The sequence below is a fragment of the Zootoca vivipara genome, chromosome Z2 (genome assembly GCF_965207765.1).
Source record: "Zootoca vivipara chromosome Z2, rZooViv2.hap1.1, whole genome shotgun sequence".
NCBI lineage: Eukaryota > Metazoa > Chordata > Lepidosauria > Squamata > Lacertidae > Zootoca > Zootoca vivipara.
In genome coordinates this window covers 9,695,309-9,721,380 of record NC_142585.1, presented here as the reverse complement: position 1 = coordinate 9,721,380, position 26,072 = coordinate 9,695,309, and the positions used below count along the sequence as shown (strand labels likewise).

The 26,072-nt window shown below is 42.5% G+C and overlaps 1 protein-coding gene across 5 annotated transcripts in view; it reads right to left on the bottom strand.

Annotated features, from left to right (window-relative positions):
- The window catches only part of MTMR1 (myotubularin related protein 1), a 55,163-nt gene that overhangs the window by 3,658 nt on the left and 25,433 nt on the right, over positions 1 to 26,072 (bottom strand). For all 5 annotated transcript variants that reach the window (XM_035113258.3, XM_035113260.3, XM_035113259.3 and 2 more), the window contains 9 exons: positions 25,741 to 25,839; positions 24,614 to 24,697; positions 23,767 to 23,916; positions 21,999 to 22,187; positions 20,968 to 21,153; positions 17,822 to 18,028; positions 17,427 to 17,519; positions 13,326 to 13,439; positions 11,136 to 11,312 (listed from right to left, as the gene is read on the bottom strand). In XM_035113258.3, the coding sequence (XP_034969149.2) occupies positions 11,136 to 11,312; positions 13,326 to 13,439; positions 17,427 to 17,519; positions 17,822 to 18,028; positions 20,968 to 21,153; positions 21,999 to 22,187; positions 23,767 to 23,916; positions 24,614 to 24,697; positions 25,741 to 25,839 (1,299 nt within the window). The remainder of the gene's footprint in view (positions 1 to 11,135; positions 11,313 to 13,325; positions 13,440 to 17,426; positions 17,520 to 17,821; positions 18,029 to 20,967; positions 21,154 to 21,998; positions 22,188 to 23,766; positions 23,917 to 24,613; positions 24,698 to 25,740; positions 25,840 to 26,072) is intronic.

The following is a 26,072-nucleotide window of genomic DNA, read 5'->3' as shown; positions in this document are numbered from 1 at the left end:
AATAAAAAGACTATTTTAGATCAATTGCTTGATGTAGAGCAGGCATAGGCAAACTCAGCCCTCCAGATGTTTTGGGACTACAACTCCCATCATCCCTGACCACTAGTCCTGTTAGCTAGGGATGATGGGAACTGTAGTCCCAAAACATCTGGAGGGCCGAGTTTGCCTATGCCTGATGTAGAGCCTGATCTTATCTCTGCTTTTGTAGCTATTGTGGTGCAACAGGGAAGTTCTAATCTGCTTCCTCAGGGGCTGGCGAGTTTAAAGTGGTAATGCCTTCATCACCACTAACACATCTAGAAAAAGAGGTGCCGGAACTGAGTTCCAGAGAGTTCTGGCTGAAAAAAGCCCTAACCACCACCACTACCCTTATGGTCAAAAGGCTCTTGCAGGTTTCTCAAGCAGTGCAAAACCAATTTGATTAGAGACTGTAGTGAGACAATTAAAAATATAATAATAATAATAATAATAATGACATGTGCAACAAATTTGCACAATTTGTAATCCACCATGGTGACAGCAACTAACAAGGCATGCAGGGAAGCCCCACCACCACATTTTTATTTTGTTGGCTGAAAGGGATTGCAAAAACAAGGGTTATCAATCACATAGCAGGACTGGTGAGCTGTGTTTAATTTGTTGGGTCACAAAATTGTGTAGGCCTACTGCACACACCCCTTCATGGATCAATGCCTTGTCGTGGCAAAGGGGCTTGAATAACTCAGAGAAGCTATGAGCTATGCCGTGCAGGGCCACCCAAGATGGACAGGTCATAGTGGAGAGTTTTGACTAAACATGATCCACCTGGAGAAGAAACTGGCAAGCCACTCCAGCATCCCTGCCAAGAAAACTCCATGGACAAAGACAAAAGGCATATAAAAGTTATGATGCTGGAAGATGAGCCTCTCAGGTTGGAAGGCGTCCAACATGCTACTGAGGAAGAGCGGAGGACAAGTACAAGTAGATTCAGAGCTGATGAAGCGGCTGGGCCAAAACCGAAAGGTCGCTCAGGTGCGGAAGGAAAGTCCAATGCTGTAAAGAAAAATATTGCATAGGAACCTGGTATGTAAGAACCATAAACCTTGGTAAGCTGGATGTGGTCAAAAATGAGATGGCAAGAATAAATATTGACATCCTGGGCATCAGTGAACTAAAATGGAAGGGAATGGACAAATTCAGTTCGGATAACTATCATATCTACTACTGTGGGCAAGAATCCCATAGAAGAAATGGAGTGGCCCTCATAGTCAACAAAAGAGTGGCAAAAGCTGTAATGGGATGCAATCTCAAAAATGACAGAACGATCTCGATACGAATCCAAGGCAGACCTTTTAACATCACAGTAATCCAAGTTTATGCACCAACTACCGGTGCTGAAGAAACTGAAATTGACCAATTCTATGAAGACTTACAACACCTTCTAGAAATGACACCAAAGAAGGATGTTCTTCTCATTACAGGGGATTGGAATGCTAAAGTAGGGAATCAAGAGATAAAAGGAACAACTGGCAAGTTTGGCCTTGGAGTTCAAAATGAAGCAGGGCAAAGGCTAATAGAGTTCTGTCAAGAGAACAAGCTGGTCATCACAAACACTCTTTTCCAACAACACAAGAGCCGACTCTATACATGGATATCACCAAATGGGCAGCATCAAAATCAGATTGATTATATTCTCTGCAGCCAAAGATGGAGAAGCTCTATACAGTCAGCAAAAACAAGACCTGGAGCTGACTGTAACTCAGATCATCAGCTTCTCATAGCAAAATTCCAGCTTAAACTGAAGAAAGTAGGAAAAACCACTGAGTCAGTAAGATACAATCTAAATCAAATCCCTTATGAATACACAGTGGAAGTGAGGAACAGGTTTAAGGATTTAGATTTGGTGGACAGAGTGCCTGAAGAACTATGGATGGAGGCTCGTAACATTATACAGGAGGCAGCAACGAAAACCATCCCAAGGAAAAGGAAATGCAAGAAAGCAAAATGGGTGTCCAATGAGGCCTTACAAATAGTGGGGGAGAGGAGGCAAGCAAAATGCAAGGGAGATAGGGAAAGATATAGGAAACTGAATGCAGATTTCCAAAAAATAGCAAGGAGAGACAAGAGGGCCTTCTTAAACGAGCAATGCAAAGAAATAGAGGAAAACAATAGAATGGGAAAAACCAGAGATCTGTTCAAGAAAACTGGAGATATGAAAGGAACATTTCGTACAAAGATTACCATAATAAAGGACAAAAGTGGTAAGGACCTAACAGAAGCAGAAGACATCAAGAAGAGGTGGCAAGAATACACAGAGGAATTATACCAGAAAGATATGGAGGTCTTGTACACCTCAGGTAGTGTGGTTGCTGACCTTGAGCCAGACATCTTGGAGAGTGAAGTCAAATGGGCCTTAGAAAGCACTGCTAATAACAAGGCCAGTGGAAGTGATGATATTCCAGTTGAACTATTTAAAATTTTAAAAGATGATGCTGTTAAGGTGCTACACCCAATATGCCAGCAAGTTTGGAAAACTCGGCAATGGCCAGAGGATTGGAGAAGATCAGTCTACATCCCAATTCCAAAGAAGGGCAGTGCCAAAGAATTCTCCAACTACTGCACAATTGCCCTCGTTTCACACGCTAGCAAGGTTATGCTTAAAATTCTACAAGGCAGGCTTAGGATTTCGAAGGGGCAGAGGAACCAGAGACCAAATAGCAAACATGTGCTGGATTATGGAGAAAGCTAGAGAGTTCCAGAAAAACATCTACTTCTGCTTCATTGACTATGCAAAAGCCTTTGACGGTGTCGACCACAGCAAACTATGGCAAATTCTTAAAGAAACTAGTGGAATTCAGCCCGTTAAAATAAACGGGCGCTAGAACAGATTTTATTGATTTTTAGTGTGCAGAGAGGAACGGGTGTGCAGCCCCGCCGAAGCGGCGGCTGTGGGAGGGGCCAGCAGGCCCCCCCACGCGCCGCCGCCACAGAAAGAGGCCGAATTGCGGCCTTCTTCTGGGCGCCCGCTGCCCAGCTGGGCTCAGCTGAGCACCCCAACGAAGCGGCGGCTGTGGGAGGGGCCAGCCGCCCCCCCATGCACCGCCGCCACAGAAAGAGGCCGAATTGCGGCCTTCCTCTGGGCGCCCGCTGCCCAGCTGGGCTCAGCTGAGCACCCCAACGAAGCGGCGGCTTTGGGAGGGGCCAGCCGCCCCCCCATGCACCGCCGCCACAGAAAGAGGCCGAATTGCGGCCTTCCTCTGAGCGCCCGCTGCCCAGCTGGGCTCAGCGGAGCGCCCCAACGAAGCGGCGGCTGTGGGAGGGGCCAGCCACCCCCCCACGCGCCGCCGCCACAGAAAGAGGCCGAATTGCGGCCTTCTTCTGGGCGCCCGCTGCCCAGCTGGGCTCAGCGGAGCGCCCCAACGAAGCGGCGGCTGTGGGAGGGGCTAGCCGCCCCCCCACGCGCCGCCGCCACAGAAAGAGGCCGAATTGCGGCCTTCTTCTGGGTGCCCGCTGCCCAGCTGGGATCAGCGGAACGCCCCAACGAAGCAGCGGCTGTGGGAGGGGCTAGCCGCCCCCCCACGCGCCGCCGCCACAGAAAGAGGCCGAATTGCGGCCTTCTTCTGGGTGCCCGCTGCCCAGCTGGGATCAGCGGAGCGCCCCAACGAAGCAGCGGCTGTGGGAGGGGCTAACCGCCCCCCCACGCGCCGCCGCCACAGAAAGAGGCCGAATTGCGGCCTTCTTCTGGGCGCCCGCTGCCCAGCTGGGCTCAGCGGAGCGCCCCAACGAAGCGGAGTAAACGGTAGGCAGAGGTGGGGGGGGGAGAGAGCGCGCGTGTGTGCGTCCTGTCTCTCCGTCCAATCCCTGTGTCCCTGGGGCACATGCGCAGTAGCCCAGGGACACACGGGACAGCTTGGACGCAGGGACAACTTGGACATTATTATATAGGATGGGAGTGCCTGATCATCTCATCTCTCTCCTGAGAAATCTCTATGTGGGACAAGAAGCTACAGTTAGAACTGGATATGGAACAACTGACTGGTTCAAAATTGTGAAAGGAGTGTAACAAGGTTGTATATTGTCTCCCTGCTAATTTAAGTTACAGGTAGGTAGCCGTGTTGGTCTGAGTCGAAGCAAAATAAAAAAATTCCTTCAGTAGCACCTTAAAGACCAACTAAGTTTATATTTTGGTATGAGCTTTCGTGTGCATGCACACTTCTTCAGATACAGTGTATCTGAATAAGTGTGCATGTACACGAAAGCTCATACCAAAATATAAACTTAGTTGGTCTTTAAGGTGCTACTGAAGGAATTTTTTTATCCTGCTTATTTAACTTATATGCAGAATTCATCATGCGAAAGGCTGGACTGGATGAATCCCAAGCCGGAATTAAGATTGCCGGAAGAAATATCAACAACCTCAGATATGCAGATGACACAATCTTGATGGCAGAAAGTGAGGAGGAATTAAAGAACCTTTTAATGAGGGTGAAAGAGGAGAGCGCAAAATATGGTCTGAAGCTCAACGTCAAAAAAACCAAGATCATGGCCACTGGTCCCATCACCTCCTGGCAAATAGAAGGGGAAGAAATGGAGGCAGTGAGAGATTTTACTTTCTTGGGTTCCTTGGGAGAAAAGCAATGACAAAGTTAGACAGCATCTTAAAAAGCAGAGACATCACCTTGCCGACAAAGGTCCGTATAGTTAAAGCTATGGTTTTCCCAGTAGTGATGTATGGAAGTGAGAGCTGGACCATAAAGAAGGCTGATCACTGAAGAATTGATGCTTTTGAATTATGGTGCTGGAGGAGACTCTTGAGAGTCCCATGGACTGCAAGAAGATCAAACCTATCAATTCTGAAGGAAATCAGCCCTGAGTGCTTACTGGAAGGACAGATCGTGAAGCTGAGGCTCCAGTACTTTGGCCACCTCATGAGAAGAGAAGAACCCCCGGGAAAAGACCCTGATGTTGGGAAAGATTGAGGGCACAAGGAGAAGGGGACGACAGAGGATGAGATGGTTGGACAGTGTTCTCGAAGCTACGAACATGAGTTTGACCAAACTGCGAGAGGCAGTGGAATACAGGAGTGCCTGGCGTGCTATGGTCCATGGGGTCATGAAGTCGGACACAACTAAACGACTAAACAACAACAACTGCACACCACAAACAATGTTGGCTCCATGATAGCACTTTCAACTCTGAAGAATTGGGAGAAAGGAGAACTTCCTCTTCCCCACATAAAAAGGCTACATCAGCATTAGGAACCTTGGACTCACTCTGTCACCCCTCAAAACCTCTTGCACGGCACTATTACATTCCTTAAGAGCTTCCAACAGTGGAGAAAGTTGCTGTTCTGCATCCAGCACAAAAAAAATGAAAGGCTCCTGACCCAGTCAGTCCAATGAACTCTGTAGTGGAGCAGAGCATAAAACTATTATTTTATAGAGCATAAAACTATTATTTTATAGAGTCATAACACATTCCTATGATGGTTCAAAAGGACAATGTTCTACAGTTGTTGCTTTTGATAGTCTTTCAAACAGCATATATTCCCAGTAGAACTAATTTCAAGCCCTAAACAACACTGCACAAGGAGTCCCATGAACGAAAACATCATAGCCACATTGGATCAACATTTTAAATCTCTACCATAAAAAGGTGTGCCTCTGAAATGTAGCGGAAATACAAACTGAACGTTCACAAAAAGCAAATGTCAAAATCAGATCAATCTCCCAAGCGATTTACAAGCTTAAGAGGCCCTAAAACTAACAGGGAATCAGAATAAAAGAAGCAACCAAAGATCAAATGTGTTTTGAGGAATGGAAGCACAGCACCGTCACTTTGGCAAAGAAAAAGTAGTTCAAGATCAGGGAAGACAAGGGGGGGAAACAACTCAAAACTTGAGGCTGAGAACATAAAATTGGCTGCAAATCAGCAACTAGTATGAAAAGCAGGATGATCATAGGCTAGACATACAGGCATGAAATGGCAACATGTTAAAAATTAGTAAATGGTGCACTATAAATATTTTGAGGCTCACCCATTTTGTTTTTTGCTATAAAAATGCTGACAAAATATTCCATCCTCCACTGAGTCACAGAATTCCACCTTTAGATCTAGATGACATCACTAATGGTTCCACTCTGTTGTTTGCTCCCTTTTCGCATAGGGGAACTTGAGCACACTCAGCTGTCCTACTCATACAGTTCATGTTTGTTCAAAAGTTAAGTCTCACTGTTTAATGGTGCTTGTTCCCAACTAAATGTGCATAAGATTGTAGCCACATTCTCAAATCGGTTTCTCCTGTCAGGTATTCATTATAGCAAGTAACTGCCATTTCGTCAACTCCTCAGCTTAAAGCCTTTGAATACAGGGACTGTGGTTTTGCACAGTGAATTAATGGAACTAGCATTACTTTCAGCTGGAAGACTAGAGCGCAAGGACTTGCTTCTGTGAGGCACTTCCACAGGTCACTTGTTGGTACTCCCTTTGAGCACTGGTAAGACAGTGTCCTGTTTCAAGTGCCCCTCTGCCTACCTGTCTGCAACAGGCATGGCCACAGTCCCAGTGAAGGCACAGCAGATCTAGCTGCATGGCTTAGGCAAGTTTGTTGGTGGGATACAAGTTCCCCCAATGCCACACTGTTCCAGTTAATCCTGGGGCTCCTTCCTTAGCTCAAAGTGCTTGATGACAAAAGCCAGATAAATGGTTTTCTCCTTTTCAATCAATCATTTTATTTGCATGCTGCCTTTCTAAAGTTAAGACCATGCTCAAGGAAGCTTACAACATATAAAAAATCATGTACCTACAGACATAGCAAAAGTAGTCATAAATAATAAATAAAACATCAAAAAGCACACAACCAAACTGAACAATCTCCACATGAAATAATAAGGTCCAAAAAATTAACAGAAACAACAGCAACAACCACCCGCCCACAAAATCCCCCTAAACAAAATCCCAGCCAAGGATTTTGTTCAGCAGCCTTGACCTTTGTAGCTGGAGTCAGTCAGGGCCCCGACCTTCCAGGCCAGGTGGAAAAAGGCAGGGAGCTGGTCCTCCAGGGCTCACAGCCAAGGTGGTCACATTCAGATACAGTATTAACATAAAGAGGAACTATGCTAAGGAAAGTTAACAGAAAAAAGCTGGAGCATGTCAGTTAGGGCTAGGTGTTTGGGCTATAGTTCTCCGCCCAATAACCTTTACATTGCCAGTTTCATCAGTTCAAGATCTCTTGAAGTTCAGTGTCAAACTGTTTCTGGCAATAAACCCATGTCACAAAACAAGAGAGAGGGTTAGGAACAGGATATTCCCAGCATGCCACACAGTCCAGACTAAACCTCTTAGTCCTATATAAGCCAAAGTGTAGCTGTGACGGGACTCCTTTGCTATTATTCCCAGCAAGTGGCATTCAAAAGCATGCTGCCTCCAACAGTGGAGGTAGAATATAGTCACTATGCTAGTTGGACTTGATAGCCCTATTACGGTATGCTCCTTGAATGCATTTTGATATCTGGTAAGGAAAGAAGACATTTCTTTTACCTGTCAGGAATCTTCCGGCATTCAGTTTCATTTGCTGTTTCCTATTGTTTGCTGATTCATAAGTTCTTATTATTGTATGACTTAACTATGTGTCTATAGCTGTAGTTTTTTGTTTTTGTTTTACACTCTATTTCCATTGAAACATGCACAACACATATGGGTAGATGGGGGTGCAATTCTTACGTTATGACCTGACCTCAGGCTGCCTGATCTTTTCTGCACATTGCCACATTCCAAGCAGCCTTGATCCAACATCTCCCTATCGAGTATTTGGGTAGAAACTTAGTGCATACCTCAACAAAAAAGGAATGTCAGAACATTTTGTACATCAGAACGTACAAAAGTGATTGTGCCACTTATGAAGCACTTTTAGTAAGAACCAAAACAGAGGGCTTTATCAGATGTTAGTCCTACTCAGAGTAAACCTACTGAAATTAATGGACCCAAGTTACTAATGTCTATTAACTTCAGTAAGTCTATTCTGAGTAGAACCAGCAATGATTACAACCCAGAATTCTACACCACACAGGCACAATCCCCATTACGGTTAGAATTTGTGGCATTCAGAATTGCTGACCAGATCTGTTTAGAAAATTCTCATCTCATCAGTAAAATAAAATTCTTTCAAATTTGCATTTTTAACTGATTTCTGAAATAATCCACCCTGAGGAAAGAAAAGCTTAAAAATACTCTCTCACAGAAGGTGCTAAGGTATTCCAGAGAGAGGGGTTAGGTACCTTTACTAGCAGTCGTAAAAGGTAAGTCTGCTTTCATAAAAGGGAGAAAAAAGAAGAGTCAGCACAAACAGTTATTCCAATCTGGCAACAAAATGAGACTTTTTAAATAGGTCCTATGAGGCAATTAGTGATTATGCAGCTTTCGTGTCCAAAATTTCCTCCTTCTACAGCAACACAAAACCTAAAGGTAAAAAGATTTAGTGCTAACTGGTAACAGTTCAAGCCTTAAAATGTGGCCTCTAAAAGAGCTGAGTAGGAGGAAGATGACCAACTCAGATATTCAGCCCTGGTAAGGTTGGGCACAATCCTTATATTATAAATTATAAGAGATTTTACTTTCTCGGGCTCCTTGATCACTGCAGATGGTGACAGCAGTCACGAAATTAAAAGACGCCTGATTCTTGGGAGAAAAGCAATGACAAACCTAGACAGCATCTTTAAAAGCAGAGACATCACCTTGCCTACAAAGGTCCGTATAGTTAAAGCTATGGTTTCCCCAGTAGTGATGTATGGAAGTGAGAGCTGGACCATAAAGAAGGCTGATCGCCGAAGAATTGATGCTTTTGAATTATGGTGCTGGAGGAGACTCTTGAGAGTCCCATGGACTGCAAGAAGATCAAACCTATCCATTCTTAAGGAAATCAGCCCTGAGTGCTCACTGGAAGGACAGATCGTGAAGCTGAGGCTCCAATACTTTGGCCACCTCATGAGAAGAGAAGAATCCTTGGAAAAGACCCTGATGTTGGGAAAGATTGAGGGCACTAGGAGAAGGGGATGACAGAGGACGAGATGGTTGGACAGTGAGTTTGACCAAACTGCGGGAGGCAGTGGAAGACAGGAGTGCCTGGCGTGCTATGGTCCATGGGGTCATGAAGAGTCGGACACAACTAAACGACTAAACAACAACAACAAGGTTGGGCAATCCTGTTTGGATCCTATCCCAGTAACTTATAATTGTGTACTGTGCAGATACATATTTCAAAGAAGAACAATGCATAATCCTAGAAGGACTGTGTCATCAAACTGAAACCGGGAAGAGGGGGATGCTATAAAATCAGCTATGGCCAGGAAAATTGGAGCACTGTTCTACCCACAGTTGCCTATTCTAGGTTTTGAATACTGACTTGAGTGAACTTCACCCTAGGCAAGGGTAGTTTTAATCCTATATTATCCCCAGGTCCTGGACTCCAGTATCTGTAGGACTGCCACAGACTTCTTTGGTCCCTGAAAAAATGAGTGGGGACACAGATGGGGACTTGCCCATTGCTAAAGGTAGCAGATGAGAAGGCTAATAATCATTGATCAGCACAAATTATAAATAATTATATGCACTTGAGTCACAAATCCAAGAAGGAAAGCACACACAACCACTGCCATCAAGGAAACATTCTCACACAGCAGAGGTTGATTCATGGTTGCTTGGTCAGCATCTGACAGCTTGCACATGTGAAAGAACTGCCACAGAGAGAACTTTCAGATCACCACAAAATATAGCAAAGTTGACAAAAGAAAAGAAAAGAATGAAATGGTGTTGTGTGTGCAATGTGTTAAAGAGCTGCATCTCTTACTTTGTGCTGTGTCCCTCCTCCCTCCCTAGTTCTCCACACATTGTCTAGAACTTTAAGGATTTTGGAGGGGGCTGGGAAAGGGAGTCAATCACTTTGTGTTGGATGGAAATATATTTTGCTCTTCAAAAGAACTGAATAGCATGTGCAGGGAACTATTGGGAGTGCCTCGGAGGCACTTGGAAGTGGCAATACTCACATTGCTCCCAAGCATCTCTGTAGTACAGAGTGACAGGCTAAAGCTCTGCATGTCCCAGATTTGTGGGGGTTGGGCAGGATTTCAGGCTATCGCGAATAATTATTAGTTATCAAGGCCAGTCAAAATTTTGAAGCCCTCCAACTGGCCATTTTGAGCAGCAGCCAGTTGTTTAAAAATACAGTGGTGCCTCGCTAGACGAAATAAATTCGTTCCAGGACTCAATTCGTCCTACGAAAATTTCGTCTAGCGAGGCACCGTTTCCCATAGGAATGTATTAAAAGTCAATTAATGTGTTCCGATGGGCTCCGGGGGAACTGGTGGTGGCGGCGGCGCTTGCTCTCTTGGCTCGGGGAAGGAAGGCAGGAGCTTTCCCGAGCCAAGAGAGCAAGCGCCGCTGCTGCCAACGACAGAGCTGGATCGGACGAAGCTTCAGAAGCTTCGTCGGATCCGGCTCTGTCGGGAGGGGTGGGGGAAAGGTGAAGGAACGATCCTGCGCCTTTCCCCCACCGCTGCCAAGCCCCATGCCGGCTTTTCGCGGTGAGAAGCGGGGGCGGGGGAAGACCTTCCCCCGCTGCCGCCTCTTGCCTGCCTCCCCCGACATGGAACGCAACTTCGGAGGTTGGGGGAGGCAGGCGAGAGGCGGCGGCGGGGGATGGAGCTGAATCGCAGCGGGTGCTGATTGCCCCCGCCTGTCTTCCCCAAACCAAGGGGAAGACAGGCAGGGGCAGCCGCTGCACCGCCGTGTTTCAGCTCCGCCCCCTGGCAAAGGAAGATTAGCTGTCAGCTTCCCTCGCTGACAGCTGATCTCCCTTTGCCACTTTCTATGGCCGCGCTTCGTAAGACGAAGCGGCGGTCATAGAAAATTTTGTCGTCTTATGAATGCCTCGCACAACGCAAAACTCTTTCATCTAGCAAGTTTTTCGTTGTGCGAGGCATTCGTAAAGTGAGGCACCACTGTATGTTGCTCCAGTCAGAGATGAAAGGGACAGAATCACATTCCTTTGATTATTTTACCAAACAATCAAAGCTCTGATGATTTCTAGACCTCTTTAGTATTGCATTTCCCTTTTTTTTAATGGCAAAAGAAATTCAATTGAAAAGCAAACAAATGCATACCTGGGGTCTCATTCGTGGATTCCATCGTACATAGTAGTTCACCCATAGTTCTAAATGGCTTAGACTAGCAACTGGATATAGGACATGGTTTTCGTAGTTTACGTAGAAAGGGTTGCTGAATTCATCAAGCTGACTATTAATGTAGGACCATAAAGAGATTGTCTTTGTGCTGATCTCCTGAAGGAAAAATAATACTTGTAAACAATTATAATGAAAATATTTTCAAACTTCTAACTATTAAGGAAGCATTTTTATATCAATCTGTTGGCTGAGGAACATCTTCTGTGGAACTCATGTGCATTGGGGCATCTTCTTGGGTATGTTCTCTGTTCAGGGTAGACTTGTTTGTCTTTAGAATGTAACCTAGAATACCCTGCCCTATAAACAGACACAGAACAAAAACTCACAATTTCCCACAGTTGCCAATGCTGGGGAAGACTGGCAAAAATGGACAAACCACCTTCCAGGAAAACATTTATTTTCACCGAGGAATCCTCAATAAACCTACATGGAAAGCCAGAGTTACAAGGACCACAATTGGAAACACATCCACTTCAGTATTAAACTTACAGATCTCTTGCAAATGTTTTGAATTTACTAAGAGCTCATCTACACTTCTGCTTGTCCTGCCATTTCCCCCCAGGAAAATCCATTGTTTACCACTGAATCAGAGCAAACATCATTCAGGTTTTGGAGACATTTGCTCCAAATTGGCACTGAAGAGAAGGTTTTCCGGGGGAAAGTGGCAGTGCAAAGGCAAAATTGCTCAGACCCGTGCCTGCAAAACATGAGAGAAGTGGAAAACAGCTCAGATTCATGCTTTCTAGTCACAGGAGAAGTGGAAGTGTGGACAAGCCCACGTTTTGCACTGAGTTTCTGTTTTAAGAGATATCATGGTCCCAAACTTGTTTCCTTTAAAGAAAAATAATGGCAATATTTTGATGCAACAATAATTTCTTATGCTTTTTCAAATTCAACGTTATCAAATAAGCTTCCATTGGAAAATACTGAATTTTTACCCCCACCTATTAGAAAAAATAGGCTTCAAATGGTAAAGGTAAACACTGAATGCTATCAGAAAGGTAAGAAAATTATTGAGATGTCAGGAAATAAAAAACACTTAAGTACAGAAATGAGGCAGTTATTTTAGAAAAGGGTTATAACCTATTTTTACCACAGTCTCCCTATACCTACCTAAATACTATGTTTCTAATTAAATGTCCATGTTTAGGTTTATTCATATCAGTTTTTAAATTCTATGACCAAATACAAACATCATTATGAAACCATTATTAAATCAAGGTTTCAGAATCTGAATTCTTATCAGCATCATCTTGCAATTTTATACTCCTCCAGTGCTACAAAGCATCTGTTTCCACTACAGCTGTCTCTTAAATTGCATTTTTTTTAAGGGAGCTGCATTAGATTATCCATTCATGAGAGGGAGCTGCCTGGTAGGCACATACTTGGTGAGAATATGTAATTCAGCTCCATCTTGTGGTGCAATTGTGCAATTTGCTGTGCTGAATCAGTCACTTAAAGTCAGATATATACCAAAACACAAAAGGTTAGGCTTGTACTAACATTTTTCTTCCTGGGAAAAGGCGAGTGACATAGTTTAGCATGTGCTTTCCCTCTGCTCTCTCTCGAGGTTCAAATTAGCACGATTTAGCACATTAGCTGGGTGTTGTACCCAGGATCCTTCAAAATCCGCTATTCACATTTCTCATGCAACTGAGGTATGTTCAGAGAGATCCTGACTAGAGAAAAATCGTATGTGCTGAACATACGGAACCACCTTATTTTGAGAACATTTGTCCATTGAACCCAGTACTGACTACTCTGACTGGAAGCAACTTGCCAAGGCCTGCCAAGCCCAGAAGGCTTTTTTAGCCTTTCTACTTGATGTCCTTTTAGATGGAGAAGGAGGCTGGGACTCTCAGCTTGCTCCATCACTATCCCATGGGCTCCCCTCAGGTTTCATAGAGGCTCATGTTACCTAATGGATTCAAAGAGAAGGGAGAAGTTGCCTGTATTCGTGGCATCTGGTGCCTTTTTGGTACGTCAAGAGGAATATGAAAATTCATTTCTAGGTGACATTTAAAAACTTTCAGCTCTACAGAACAGGCAAAACAGCCTCAAATTTTCTTTTGGCTTCTGTAAAACCATTACATGGGTGATTTACTTTACCTCTTTCATTCGCTGATGTTCAGAGTTGTATAAAAAGGTGCCAAAAAGACAGCTATAAAGATGATCCAAAATGGTGATCAGAAACAGCTCATTGAATTCAAATGCTGCTGGAAACTAAAACAACAAAATATTTTGTTATACTTTTTTGTTAAGGGAAAACAGTACAGTACGCCCGTAACTTGTGCACATTCAGCCTTATGTGTGTGGCAAAAAATGTTTAAAAATTTAAGAGAGTGTAGGAAAGGAAAGGGGTGGGGTTCTGGGGGAAATGACTTTGGCAATCCCATCTGTTGTTGAACCCAATGTGTTCTGACTATACACAATTTTGGATTTAGATGTGATCCCTGGAATGTAAGCCAGGTTTCAGGCCTATTGTATTTTATTTGAAAACACACACACACACACACACACACACACACAGAGAGAGAGAGAGAGAGAGAGAGAGAGAGAGAGAGAGAGAGAGAGAGATCTTGAATGTAAAATGCAATTTGAAGGTTTACAAAATGTCAAAGAGACATTTAAATTGTAAGACTAGAGAGTTGTACTGTACTAGCATTTGGCAACTCTGGACAAATGACTGTATTGGGAGGGTGTTGTTTAGGAAGATTCCCATAGGCTCTTAGTTTCTTTTCTGTGAATTCAAGAGACTCAGTTCTTTCCCTTATGAAAGGAAGCAAAGAAGGACTAATGTGGCAGGACTCACAGAGGATTGAAGCCACATCCAAATAACTACATTTTATTGCAGCGCTTTTATGTAACAAAATACTTTTCACACATGACAGTGTCAACTGGAGTTCATACACTATCTCAATTTGCAGTTCATCAAGATTAGGAAGGTATTGTGTAATTGTGTGTGTGTGTGTGCATGTGTGCTGAGCTCTTGCGAATGAAAAAGGATTCTTCTATTACGGGGAAATTAGAAATTTCTTTTTCAGGGACTCCACCATTCAAAATGTAGTTCTTGGAAAGAGTTGTCAGCTCAATGCTTCATCCAAAGTAGACCTCAGCGGCTGTGCTGTCACTTGAAATATTTTTACATCTGTTGGGGTGTGGATTCAATTCTGAGTTTAACGAGGCAGCTATTAAAACATTTGCCTATGGTATGAAGCAGTGATAAGTGGCATATGATGTAGGTTTAAGTATTTTTGCTGCATCCACAATAGAAAATATGTGGCAATCTCTTTAAGTGCTGCTGGATGGAGGATGTGCCCACCACTCGTAAGCTGAGCCTGTCTATCCTTACACCCCTTTTGTGCTCTCCTTCCCACCTCACCTCAAACTTTTGACAATCTCATCCAATAAAAGGGCAGGAATATAGCTAGGTAAGCATTGCCATAACTTCTGATCTAGGCGATCATTTTGAATTAACCCATAAAGCAGTGGTCACCAACATGGCAGCTGTGGGTACACATGTGCTCCTGGAGAGCTAAACCACCTCTCACCCCTGCCTCTGCTAAAATGAGGCCTGAAATAGGTCTTCTATTGTAGCCAAGAGAACATGTTGCACTCTATGTGCGTGTGATGTGCTCATGACAGTTTCTATAAGGATAATAATAATAATAATAATAATAATAATAATAATAATAATAATAATATTATTATTATTTATACCCCACCCATCTGGCTGGGTTTCCCCAGCCACTCTGGGCGGCTTCCAACAGAAATATTAAAATACACTAATTTCTTAAAGATGAAAAGCTTCCGTAAACAGGGCTGCCTTCAGATGTCCTCTAAAAGTCTGGTAGTTGTTTTTTTCTTTTTGACACCTGATGGGAGGGCGTTCCACAGGATGGGTGCCACTACCGAGAAGGCCCTCTGCCTGGTTCCCTGTAACTTGGCTTCTCGCAGCGAGGGAACCGCCAGAAGGCCCTCGGCACTGGACCTCAGTGTCTGGGCAGAGCGATGGAGGTGGAGACACTCCTTCAGGTATACTGGACCGAGGCCATTTACGGCTTTAAAGGTCAGCACCAACACTTTGAATTGTGCTCGGAAACGTACTGGGAGCCAATGCAGGTATTTCAAGACCGGTGTTATATGGTCTCGGTGGCTGCTCCCACCTGTCTAGCTGCCGCATTCTGGATTAATTGTAGTTTCCGGGTCACCTCCATTGCAGTAGTCCAAGCGAGAGATAACTAGAGCATGCACCACTCTGGCGAGACAGTGAGCGGGCAGGTAGGGTTTCAGCCTGCGTACCAGATGGTATGATATTCAATCATTAAAACCCCAATAAGATATCAACTTATTTTAAAGCCAGAAGGCTGCTGGGTGTGGAACGTTGTCAAGGATAACCTTTTATGTAAGCATGTAGCTCACTTCCATTTGGCAGCAGCTAGTGTAATAGGTGGTCATATAAAGACAAAGGTGCCACAAACCCTGTGAATTGGTACTGAGTCTGTTTGAACTGCTGCAAGTACAGGATAATAAACTATATGAGGGGGAGAGCTCTTTTCTCTTACCATCGTTCAGAATCAAGACATTGATAAATAGTTTGGATGAGATTAAGAAATTGTGTTCTCTGAAAAAATATATGAGGTGCCTGTCCTATGAACAACATCCCAGTTTTCCCTTTTGGTTCTAATGTGTTCTACTTCCCTCTCCTCTCTGGGCTATAACTGTTCAATGTTTATTTTAAATCTCTTGCTGGATTCAGATTTTGCACACATGTGGAACTGGCAAAGTCATTTCACAGTCCTTTACTAGAGGGAAACTAAACAGTTTATAGCAAGTAATAGGGAGCAACAAGGGAGATCACACACAAAAAACAACCCAACAACAAGGCTGTTCTGAGTTAAGGGTCTGCCCCTAAAGGGTTTTTGCTGCTTCCAGATGTTCAAAGCATTTTGGGGGGAAAATTCCTGCAAAAAATAGTTGAATGATTTTCCAAAAAGGAAGCAACATCCTTTAACTAAGCATGCTGAAACAAACTAGGTAACATTAAACATCTCATTCATGCAATTTCAAATCACAGAAAAATAAGCAAGTGACTTTTTGCAGAGTAGCAAAGTATAACAAGGTCCCAATTTTCAAGCTGCAATGCAAAATATAAAGGAAGGGCTGCTTGAGATGAATTTTGTTGTTTGTAAGGAGTTTGAAAGAAGTATTATTTAAATTCACAACAAAATTACATTAGTTCAGAATTAATTTAGATCTAGCAAGAGGGCACCAGCAACTGCCTTTGGAAGAATAAGCTCTCTGTGACAATCATGCTGAAGCAGTGTTGAGATGTGGTTCACAGTTCCTCAAATCAATTTATTGGGAATATGAACTTAAGTGTAAAATGACAGTTATACAGATTTGTGGTATTGTGCATTGTTAAAAGAAATGCAAGTATCATCCATTTTATAAAATATCTGCTCTAAACCTCAATGATAAATAGAATGCAACACTATTAATTTTGTCCTAAATAGGCAAAACACAAGAGTTTGTATACATTAGTTAGATGTCTTTGATATGTAAACTGGCTAGCATCACAGAGAGGCCACAAACAGCAGTTTCCCAAACTGTATTCATACTAAAAGCAAGGTTATCCATTCCATGTGAACTCAAGTTAATTTTAAAAAAACTGTGAATTTTCACTCTCAAATTTCTGTTTCTCTCCAGAAAATATTTTTGTTTTGTTATATCATCATGTCATGCCAGAGAAAACTTTATCAAACGTTCGGGTATCAAACACCAATAAATAAGTTGTATCCTTCCATGAAGAGTTGGGCCTTTGATCTGATGTAGGCTTCTACTGATGAAGAGGGAAGTGACACCAACATCTATGCTGTTGTGCAGGCTCCTACAACCCTCTGGACCAGACTTTTGGGGCAGGGGGGAACTGGTGAAGACTGCCATTTTGGTTAATGGAGGCTAGGAACAGCCTTTCCATGGGGAGAACTTTGCTCATAGGATGACAGGCCCCTCTGTGGTAATTTCTTAATGTTGATCTTGCAAAACCCACCAATTTAGATGTTTTCACCTCTGCATACATTTATTTCACTCTGCTTTGTGCACTGAACTAGTTCCAAAATTTCACTTGTTACTACACTGCCCCGAAAAAGGCATTACTTTCTTTGTGGATTAGAAACAGAGAAGATATAATTAAAAACATATCCTCACCTGCTTTGTCATTTGCCAAACACAATCTATGAACTGAAGGAAAATGGGTGATCTGTCAGCATCAGCATGGTCATCATCTCCATGACCTACACGCTAGTGAGGAAGAAAGAGGGTCAGGAGCAATGCTTCCTCTCTCTTTTTTTGTCAAATGTATTTAAAATAGCTTTTTTAAAAAAAAACTGCCCCAGGACAATTAAGAAGTGTTATCAGAAAAACTAGGTTTCTTCCAACAATTAGATACTAAATAAGCTACACTGAAATAACAACCAAAACTGATTCATGTTATCTGTCATGCTTAGTATCCTGGTGGATAAAGAGCAGATCTTACATAGACAGTTGGTACAAGTTTTACAGAATTTTATAGGAGGAGAAATTCAAAAACCTTTTGAAATTACCATTGCAAACCGATGTCCAAAACTCATCCATTCCTTTTCTATGAGGACTTCAAAGCCTTTGATAGTTCTGTAATGGCTGTCTAGCATTAGCATGGCTAAAGAGGTCAGCTGAGCTGTACGGTCCCAGCCGTCACTGCAGTGCACCACCACTGATGTTTTACCAGATTCGATTTTGTCAGCAATTCTCACGGCTCCTGAAAGAAGCATCTTTAAAAAGACGGTTCCAAGTTGAAATATCGCACCAAAGCAAACAATACATTTTGTGATAAGAACAAAACAGCATCTCTGCATAATTGGACTGGACTAGTTTAGCATTCTGTTTCCAGAAGTGCCCAGCTGCATGCCTGAGGGACCTTACAAGAAGGGATGGCTTTTTCCTGTTTCTCCCCAGAACCTAGCATTTAGAGGCATCCTGTTGCTGAACATGAAAGTATTAATTTAGTCACCGTAGCCAGGCTTGTGCAGAAGGAGGCAGCCAAGTACATTTGTCTTGGGCCGAGGAGGGCTAAGCCAGCCAGGGCCTGCCAGACTTATACTAACATGCCAAGAAGTTGCCTCCCTCCCTGGGTCTAAGACATGCTCTGCACAGGCCTGATCATTACTAACAGCTGTTGATAAAAGTAAAGGTAAAGGGATCCCTGTCCATTAGGTCCAGTCGTGACCGACTCTGGGGGTTGTGGTGCTCATCTCGCGTTATTAGCCAAGGGAGCCGGCGTACAGCTTCCAGGTCATGTGGCCAGCATGACAAAGCTGCTTCTGGTGAACGAGAGCAGCACACAGAAACACCATTTACCTTCCCGCTGTAGCGGTACTTATTTATCTACTTGCACTTTGACATGCTTTCAAACTGCTAGGTTGGCAGGAGCTGGGAACGAGCAACGGGAGCTCACCCCGTCACAGGGATTCGAACCGCCGACCTAATCTAGCCTATTTTAATAACAGAGTTTCATAACCCATTGCTTGAAGTAGGCTTATTATTATAAAGTCAGTGTGTGGAAATTTGTCCTTGTAGTGACAAGTCAAGGTTTAGCATTATGCTGAAAAGATCAATGCACTAAACTGTTGCAGTGGTGTAACTCATTGCCATCAACATTTCTCAAGTAGATGGGGTGAATGATTCTTGGCAGAATATATCTAAAAACCAACTATGCCAAGCATGAATACTAAATCCCAATTACAACTGCCTGGAAAGGATATCAAGATTAGATCATTCGCTTATCCTGTGGAAAAGTTCGTTTGCTTGCTTCCTAAAATTTGTACACCACTTGATTGTAAAAACAAAACAAAAACCTAAAAGCAGATTAAAGGTATAGGTGAAGGTAAAGGTAAAGTAGATTACAAAAGATAAAACAGTAAAATCAAGAAAAAAATACAACCCTGCTTTAAAACATACAAAAGTTAAAATACTAAAACATTAAAATTACCTCAGTTTTCTGAGCACCTGGGTGGGCTTGTCTGAATAGGAATGTTTTTAGCAGGTGTCAAAAAGAGTACAGTGAATGCACCTGCCTGATCTCAATAGGCAGGGACTTCCAAAGTGTAGGCATTGCCACACTAAACAATTGAATCCTTACAGGTGTGGAACAGTTATTATATGCCACCTGGAATAGTACCAATTTTGCTAATTGAAGTGGCTGTGTGGGCACTTGTAATGTAAGGTGATCTTGTAGGTAAACTTTGCAGTAGAGTCTAACCTCAGTTCCTGAACGCTTCCGTTATTGTACATTTCAGCTCCCCAACGCCGAAAACCCAGAAGTAAATGCTCTGGTTTTCGAATGATTTTCGGAACCAGAACATCTGACACGGCTTCCGCTTGAGTGCAAAAAGCTATTGCAACCAATCAGAAGCCGTGCCTCAGTTGTCAAATGTTTTGTAAGTCAAACAGTCTTCCAGAAGGGATTACATTCGACAACTGAGGTTTGACTGTGTAAGAGTTGAAAGTACTATTATACAATGTAAGCCGATCCCCACAAAAAGATCTTTTAAAATCAGCAAAGCTAATATTTAGAGAGGGCAAATGTCACATTCTGCCCATTAGATTTGAAAATTTATTAACCATTTCAGTTCTCTATAAAGCAATAAAATGGAAGTCTAGAGAGTTGCCATCTTTCTCTTTACAAAACTACCATTTGCTGAATTTTCTGATGTCAATTCTGTTAGCAGCTTGATATTAAGACTATCAAGACACTAAAAAATATTCTGTTCTATCTTGCTATGCCATGAAATGCTTGGGGTTAAGAAACACCACCTACAAAACCTTTTCAAAATTAATAAACTGGATGAAAAATGAAAACACTAGATAACAAACTAAAAGGAATCCCATTTCCAATGAAGTCAGTGTTTATCTCTATTGGCATCTGTGCTTTGATCCATAGACAATATACAAACTAAACCATGACACTGCATGTCTTAGTTGGAAACCCATGAAGGTATGCAGTGTTTGCAAATAAGGCACTTCTGACAGTTAGCCAAGCAGAACTCCCGTGGCAGTTTGCCAGGGAGAGGCTGGCAGGAGATTTGCCTAGATGTGTGTGTGCCAATATTCTGTGTTGTGAAGAAACAGAGCCATGTTCAAGAGTGAAAATTATCCCTTGTAATTCCTACCTAAATATGAGAGCTGGTAAAGCAGAGTGAGACTGAGGTGTCAATCGGTGCATTCACATCTCTTATCTGCTATGAAGTCACTAGATGACTTTTGGCAAGCTATCATCACTCAGTTTTGGTCTTGCAAGTGCAATATGGAGAAAATAATACTGAGTTGTTATGAGATTGTTGTAGGAACTACACTAACATTTATGAAACACTCAACTGTCTAAAAGAGTTGTGCAAACTCTAAATGTGGTGAGGCTTACAACTGCAATTAAGTCAGCTGTTTGTGGAAGAATTACATGGCAGGAGCAGCCCTGACTTTTATCCACTCTGCTTTGTAATTTTGTCCAGGGCAGGGAGGGGGTGGGCTGGTGTTATTTGTTATTCTATTGCCAAGGGAATCCCAAAACCTGAGCTGAATTAGGCGTAGGGTAAGGAGTCGTCAGTTCCTCTGTCCTACAGTAGAAGAGCTTACCTAGTCAAACTGTAAACAATTTTATTCAAACATGTTTGTAAAGCAAAAACCCCACAATTTATGTTTTCAACAAGCCCATTACCCGTATGTATTCCAGCCAGTGTGTACTCTCCACATTGGACAGCCATCGAGATTCATCAATTGTAGGGTAAACGATTTCCTTCAGTTTACGCAGTGATTCTCTCATCACGTGGATGTTTGGAATTTCCAAGAAAACCAACTCCACGTTTGGGTAGGCACTTTCACTTTCATAGCCTCCACCTTTCGTCTGAAAATACATTTTAAGTAATTTAAATGTATCTTTAAAATTTAAGATTTCTTGAATGCCCATCAAGGAGAAAAAGCTAGCTGGCAAGCATGAAGGAAAGGGCTCTCTCAACAGTGGCCTCACACTTTTGGAATTCTATTTCAAGGGAGATGTGCATGACCCCTTCTTTATGGGCCTTTATTTACTTCTTTAAATATTTATGTACCACTATTTCATAAAAAAAGAAAAAATACCAATGAAGTTTGCAGCAATAATACATAAAATACCAGCAAAAACCACATAAAAAGTTAAAAACAGGTATCAAATACTCATTATGGAAATAAGTATTCTTAAATTGCCTGCATTGGCCTGGCAAAATAGAAAGGTTTTGTGGGATTTAAGAGCGATATCTGTTTCAAATTGGTTTTTCTTAAGTTATTATGGTTATGCTGGCATAAACCAGGGCTGAAATAGCATTAAAATGTTTTAGTTAGCTCTAATGGTATTTTAATTTATTATTATTATTACTGCTATTATTGCTCATACTTGTGAATTATGATTGTTGTATTAATATTGATATTCAAATTTTAAATATATTTTTCATGTTTGTATCTTTGATCATGTATGTTGTATTTTATCTTTTATGGAAGTTGCCTTGTGAGAGTTTAGTGCTAAAAGAGTGGCCTTAAAATATTTTAGATAAATAAGGTAATTTCAACATTTTAAAATTTAAGTATTTCAGGGTAATATTGAACTAAGTCATACTCAGAATAGACCCACTTAAGTCCATTAATTTCAGTTGCCCTACTCCAAAGTGTGACTTGGTTGGATGTCACCCTGAATTTTAAATAGATGTATAGTTCTACCTTATTCGTATCTGCAACACTGTTCTGTCTAGCATCAAAGATGAAGAGCTTGTGGGACTGAGCATTGGCATCCATAATCGTCTGCAAATATTTCTCATCTTCTTTGCATCGCTTGTCATTTGGGCCCACTAGAGGTTGGCTGCAACGTGTGATGGTGGCCTGGCTTTCAGGGTGGATCCAGGATAATACCTAGGTTAAGGGGGAAATATATATACAACAATGTATATGCAGTAGAAACAGCTGCAGAAGTCAGATTAACAATGGATGTAAGACAGAAGAATAAAGGTACTGGTTAAAAAATCAAATGACAACACATTTTTTTACATGACCATCAAAACTAATAATACAGTTCTGCATGAAGTTTCCTTACAATAGCAAACCATCTTTGGAACTGATAGTACTTTCAAAAGTGTATTTGCAATACAGTATAGCAACTGGGGGCTTGCGTGCTGTTTGATTCCCCCTTCCCCACCATACACACAAATCTCTCAAGGGAACTTAATGGCTAGGCATGGGTGCAGTGGCGTCGCAAGGGGGGCGGAGGGGCAGTTCGCCCCGGGTGCCATGTCTGGAGGGGTGACAAGAAGGCACCCCATGGCGTGCTCGCCCTGCAGTGCAGCGGCGTGAGCAGCCACCATGCTGCCGCAGCCGCATGTAGAGGATCCTATGTTCGCAGCTGCAGCCGCAAGCAGAGGGTCCTGCCACTGTCCGTATGGTGCTGGGACACTGCTGGCGGCAAACCACTACATACAACGCACGTGCGGTGTCACACGCATGCGCTGTACATAGCGACGCCGCACATGTGCTGTACCAGTTTGCCGCTGGTGCCGCCCGAGCACCGTATGAACAGCAGTGGGATCCCTCCGTCACTGCTACAGCCGCAAGCGGAGGATCCCTCTGCCGCCACTCCAGCCATGAGCAGAGAATCCTGCCACCGTCCGTACGGTGCTCAGGCAGCGCCAGCAGCAAACCGCTACATACAACACATGCACAGTGTCACATGCTTGCACTGTATGTAGCGACACCACACACGCACCCTACGTAGCGATACAACGCATGCGCAGCCGGCAGTTTGCCCCGCCCCGGGTGTTAGTTAGCCTTTGTTCGCCCCTGCACGGGCGTAAGGGTAGCCTGGTCCCAAGTTATTTAATGGTTTGTAAACAATCAACACTACCTTGCACCTTATCCAGGAGCAGAGAGGCAGCCAAATGGACCTACTTCAACTAAAGCATAGTATGTTGAATGAATACACCTCACAGAAGTATTTTGCACTACCTTCCAGACTAATCTTGAGGACAACCCCACATAGAGTGCTTTGCAATAATCAAGTCTTGAAGTTACCAGTGAATGGGACCATGAAATGGATCATTAACCCCCTACAAATTTATTTCCCATACCATTACTGCTTATTGTCTAAAAACAGAAGGACAAGCTTCAGAAAATGGTTTTTCACACTAGGAATAATTTTGATTTCTGTTAGTCCCAATTCTGACATCAAATATTATTTTTTGCACAAACTGCTGAAGTGCAGTTCAACTGAAGTAGATTTTATGTGATCTTCCCACCACATTTTGCACAGACAGAATATAAAAGCTTTTTTACACTTGAGTTCCCAGCTTAGGACTGTTTCTTATTCCCCTTTTAGTTCGCATATTCTTCCTTCCAAGAGAGAATTGAGCAACTAGTTTTGGAGCTCTCAGATTAGGTGTCAAGCTGTATCATAACCCATACACCAGCAATTTTTTTATAACTCAGGACTTTTACTTACTGGAACTCTGCCTTTTGCCCGAAATGCTGCTACTCTGGAGAGATCATCATCTTTTACACTAGCTGGCACAACAAGAACGGCAGGGTATGTGTCACAAAATTCATATGTGCTGTTGATTTTGGATATTTTCCAACTCTCATTGGGTAAGCCCTGCATAGAAGCAAAACATTGTTTTAAGGAGTCAAGGTTTACACATCTGATTACAGGGTCCCCCAAAATGAAACCTAAAATGTTTAATTTAAACCTAAAACATTTAATTAAACCAAAAATGTTACAATTATATTGTAATTCATTTTTATTTTTATTTTACAAGGCTTCTGAAGGTTATAGAAATCCAGTATTAGTCCTGAATATATTAGTAGATCTTATTGTATATAGTAACTCACACTAAATGCATTAACAGACAGGCGATATGTAAATATTGTAAATAAGAAGTAGGCGACATGCACACCCACCCAACCGCTCTCATGGCCAGGGCCTATATGCATATAAAGGTGCACACAAATATTCATTCACAATTAGCAGGAGGAGTAAGCACGAGTCTACACATTTTGTGGCACACCACCTAGCGGACATTCAGTGTGAGGCCATGCAGGAAGTGGCTGCATTATTGGATGTGGGGCATTAATATGTGTAGTTCCACTCTCTAGCCCAACTGTTATGTCCAGGAAAACAATGGGGGAAATTGCATGGTTCTTGACTTTTCAGTATCCATCTAGTATCAGCAATGTGCCAACAAATTTTTAAGTACTTGACTTAGTCTTTTAGATCTTCCACAAATGGATATTAAGGCAAAATAGAAAACACTGCAAATTATTTTTTAAAAGTGAAAATTGTCATTACTTACCTGCCTCTTATACTCTGCCATTGGATCATAAACTTTCCAGCCATTAACAGGAAATTTCTCTTTATAGGTAAATGCAAAGAGTGGCTAAATGCAGTGAAACAAAAGCATACATTACTACCATTTAATTACACTACGTACTTCTCTCTTCATTTCTTAAGAGTTCAGAAGAGCATTTTACAATGATATTAAAACTCAGTAAAAACATTCTTCATAAATATAAACAATCTTAATTTCACCAACTCTGTCAAGTGCATGTGGCTAGCAACAATAGGGAGCAATGAAACATTCACTTTCACACAATGGAGTGTGCCTCCAGGGGTGAAACCAAACCACTGGAGAATCACAGTGCCTGCAGTGGCTATGATCTCTCCAGGGTGCAAGCCTAGGCAGTGTGTATGGAGGTCCTGGGCTGCCCAGATGACAAGGCCCCCCTCTCGACCTCACCGATGTACTCCAGAGGAAAGCAGAGCAATACGTTTGGCACCAGCTTGGCTGTAGGTGTTGCTGGAAGGAGGCGTACAATATGCCATCCAACCATCTTAGGGACTCCACTCTGGATTTGTGTGGGGGTTACTCCTTATTTTCTTCTCCCAAAGATGTTCCGCAAGGTGGTGGGTATGGATTTAGACCAGGGGCCAGTAAACTTTTTCAGTAGGGGGCCAGTCCACTGTCCCTCAGACCTTGTGGGGGGCCGGACTATATTTTGGAAAAAAAATATGAACGAATTTCTATGCCCCACAAATAACCCACAGATGCATTTTAAATAAAAAGGCACATTCTACTCATGTAAAAAAAAGGTTAATTCCCGGACCGTCCGCGGGTCGGATTTAGAAGGTGACTGGGCAGCATCCAGCCCCCGGGCCTTCGTTTGGGACCCTCTGATTTAGACCCACCAAAATTAATGAACATGACCAAGTTAGGTCTATTAATTTCAATGGGTCTACTCTGAGTAAAACTTATTTTAATACTGCTGTAAGTTTGTTTAACTACACTACTAAGAAAAATGAGAATCATATTGATTTTTTAAATTCTAAAGCACCACAAGACTATATTTAGATTCCTCCCACCATATAGTTTGAAGAATGAACCAATGCTGAGGGTATGGAACTCCTAATTGTAATACTTACTAGCCCGTGAGAAAGAGGAAATGCTCGGTTAATAAGGTTTTGAAAAATCTCCAGTCTATGTTCTTCCTGTTTATAGGCAAGCCGCAAGTTTCTCATATCCTGTGAAAAGATATCTTAAGGTTTGGTATGTTAAGTGAAAAATTACAGCTGTTACAAACATTTTTCAAAAGATATTTTTTTGCACTGACTAGTGGTACTAAGGAACCTCCTCTTTTAATCCAGGTTTAATAAAAACCTGTTCTAAACTTTAGGTCTTAGGGCTGCAATGAAGAAGTTACACAAGTGCATTCACAACAGCCATGAGAAATAAGCAAGTAACAGCCTCTTATATC